This window comes from Lycium ferocissimum, unplaced genomic scaffold, assembly GCF_029784015.1.
Source record: "Lycium ferocissimum isolate CSIRO_LF1 unplaced genomic scaffold, AGI_CSIRO_Lferr_CH_V1 ctg9350, whole genome shotgun sequence".
Lineage (NCBI taxonomy): Eukaryota > Viridiplantae > Streptophyta > Magnoliopsida > Solanales > Solanaceae > Lycium > Lycium ferocissimum.
This window is the reverse complement of record NW_026727693.1, coordinates 27,008-29,729: the sequence shown is the minus strand read 5'-3', so window position 1 is coordinate 29,729 and position 2,722 is coordinate 27,008. Positions and strand designations below refer to the sequence as shown.

At 41.8% G+C, this 2,722-nt stretch overlaps 1 protein-coding gene across 1 annotated transcript; it reads right to left on the bottom strand.

Annotated features, from left to right (window-relative positions):
- Positions 1–828: 828 nt before the first annotated feature.
- On the bottom strand, positions 829–1,773 carry LOC132046090 (uncharacterized). Its single transcript, XM_059436636.1, has one exon. The coding sequence runs from the start codon at positions 1,771–1,773 to the stop codon at positions 829–831; it is 945 nt and encodes a 314-aa protein (XP_059292619.1).
- Positions 1,774–2,722: the final 949 nt, after the last annotated feature.

Genomic DNA, 2,722 nt, shown 5'->3' with positions numbered 1-2,722 from the left:
TTATGAAATATGCATGATACTAATCTTAGTCGGCCTACGATATCTATCGGTACATAGTGTTTGTATTGATACTACCTTGCTGCATTCTTTTGAGTGAGATTTTGATACGGACACTGCTACCCGCCCTCGCATCTAGTGTGGAGGATGCTTGCTGATAGATTTAGGGTGAGCTTCTTCCCATGCCAGACCGCCCGAAGATCTTCTTATTATGATGTCTTTTCTTATTCCGGACATTATGGATTTATTAGTCAGATTTCATTCCTTAGACATGTTTTAGATTAGAGTCCTGTACGTTAACTTTCGAATTTTGGGGATTTTGTAATAGTTAAAACTGCCGCACTTAATTCAGTATTTTATGGCATGACTTATTTTGTTAATTTAATGTTTGAGTGAGTAATAACTAATTAGCTTGGTTTATATAAAACCAGATTTCAATGGATAGATATCTTGTGTGTTGGTTCGCCCACTAGGATTTAGTTTTGTGTCAGTCATAGCGGGTTGGGTCGTGACAGTGAATTTGGTTCCCTCCATGCTTTGGGAGCAGATTTGTGTCCACATTCGGAGGTGTTGGTTCCAAGATAAGCTCATGATTATCAATCATATCCTGTAGCTTATGCCTTAGGTTTATGCAATATTCAGTGGCATGGCCATCGATCTGTGATTAGCAGGTTTTGGTGGAATAGTGCTCATTCGCCTGACGTCTCTTAGCTTGGCAAATAAACTTGTCCTTGATTCTGGAAAAGGAGTGAATGCTCTCATAGGATTCTTTTGGGGTGCCTCATAGTTTGCTGGCGGAGGCTGGTTTTGGAAAGTCTGGTTTTGTAGAGCTTAGTTATTGGGCACTGGCATTCGATAATTTGGTCGTAGAGCTCGGTTGCTTGGTGCTGGTATTTGATAATTTGGTTGTGGATCTTGGTACCCGGGTTGTGCGTAGCACACAGACATCGGGCTATATTGGGGTGAAGTGGTTCTATAGTTTGTTGGTGGAGGTGATTGGCAGTTATCTGGATTTTTGTGGCTCATCTCTTTTCCTCGGCTTTTCGGGTTAGTAGTTCTAGAAATATAGGCTATATCTTCTCTTTTCTTTTTGCAACCTGCGGCGCCAGATGCATCTGCTCTGTTTAGTACACTAACAATTATGCCAGTCTTAAGGCCATCTTCGATATCTTCGGCAACGATGACTAAATCTGCAAAGGAACTCCCTTTCATAGTTATCATTTTGTCAAAACAATCAGCTTCTTGGTACAGTATAAATGCGGCTACCAGCTCAGCTTCATTCATAGGCGGTTGTACACGCGCCGCTTCTTCTCTCCAGCGACTGGCATATTCTCTGTAGATTCCAGTCAATTTCTGACGAATTTTCTCCAATGAGAAGCGATCAGGAACATTTTCCACATAGAAGCAGAATCTTTCCATGAATGAACTTACCATTTCTTCCCATGCTTTCCATCGGCTAATGTCTTGAGAGATATACCATTCCATAGTTGTTCCTGATATACTTCGACTAAACAACCTCATGAGCAAGACTTCATTTCCGCCATTTCTAACCAACTGGTTGCAGTAACCCCTCAAGTGGGCCAATGGATTGCCCGACCCATTAAAGTGATCAAACTTGGGAATATTGAAGCCTTCTGGTAGGCCCAGGTCTGGATGTATGCACAAATCAGAGTATCTTAACCCCTCTTTAATTTTAGAGCCATGTTCCAGTTCAGCAATTTTCTTCCCCATCTCCTTCTCGATCTTGTCTATTCTTGCTTCAAAGAACATTTGCATGTTCTCCAATTCTGGCGAAGAGTCAATATGGGTGACATGGTCTTGAAAGGTGACATTTGATTATACGCGATGGATCACAGGAACTCCTATTGCCCGAGGGGCTTGATGAGCATTTGCGTCTGTAGCGTGAGCAGGTGTTTAAAAAACTGGGGTTTGGTGGGAGTAATTCCCCACATGGGTGGTATTTCAGAGTAATGGAGTTTGAAAAGTATCCCCAGTCTGGGTTTGTGGGAAATGGTCAGGAATTGGTAAATCCAGATTTGAGAAAGTGGGGGAAGGTCTCCTAGCCTCAGCATTAGTAGCGTTTTCTTTTTCACTCTCAAGTGGTCCGCTTCCTCTCTAGCTTCAGTAAATTGCCTCATCAATAGGCTAAAAGCCTCTTCCAAAGGCATTCCAGCTATGCCAGCTGTTAGGGTACCTTCGACTAAAGCAGTTCTGTTCGGTGGTGGAGTTTCAGGCATGTTTTCTTCTTGAGGGTTTAAAGACGCTGTAGCAGCTTTTGATCGAGTGAGTAGTGCCAGCGAATCGACCCCTATCTATAAGAGAAAACAATTCAAAATCTCCCAAGTTAGCGTTAGATTTAAGCAAGAAACACGAGATATCACGTTGTTTGCAGTTTATAGCACATAGAGAAATATATTTTATTTCAACTCTTGACTGATTCTCATTCTGAGGGCATTTTGGTCTTTTGTATTTTTAGGAATATTGACTCTTTGGTAAGTGGTTTGTATGGTTGATTTTCTTCTACCCCATCCTATACTAAGGGGGGATTTAGATTTTAATTATAAAAGGACCGAGTCTTAAATAGGCTGCCTACGTATCCCACCAAAGGGAAATCAGGTCCATCCGTAGTTCAGGCATACATAGAAAAGGTTTTTTCCTATGCTACCCGAGACTTAGTTTTTCTACCCTTACCAGGCCTTAAGTAGACTTCCCACGTATCCATAAC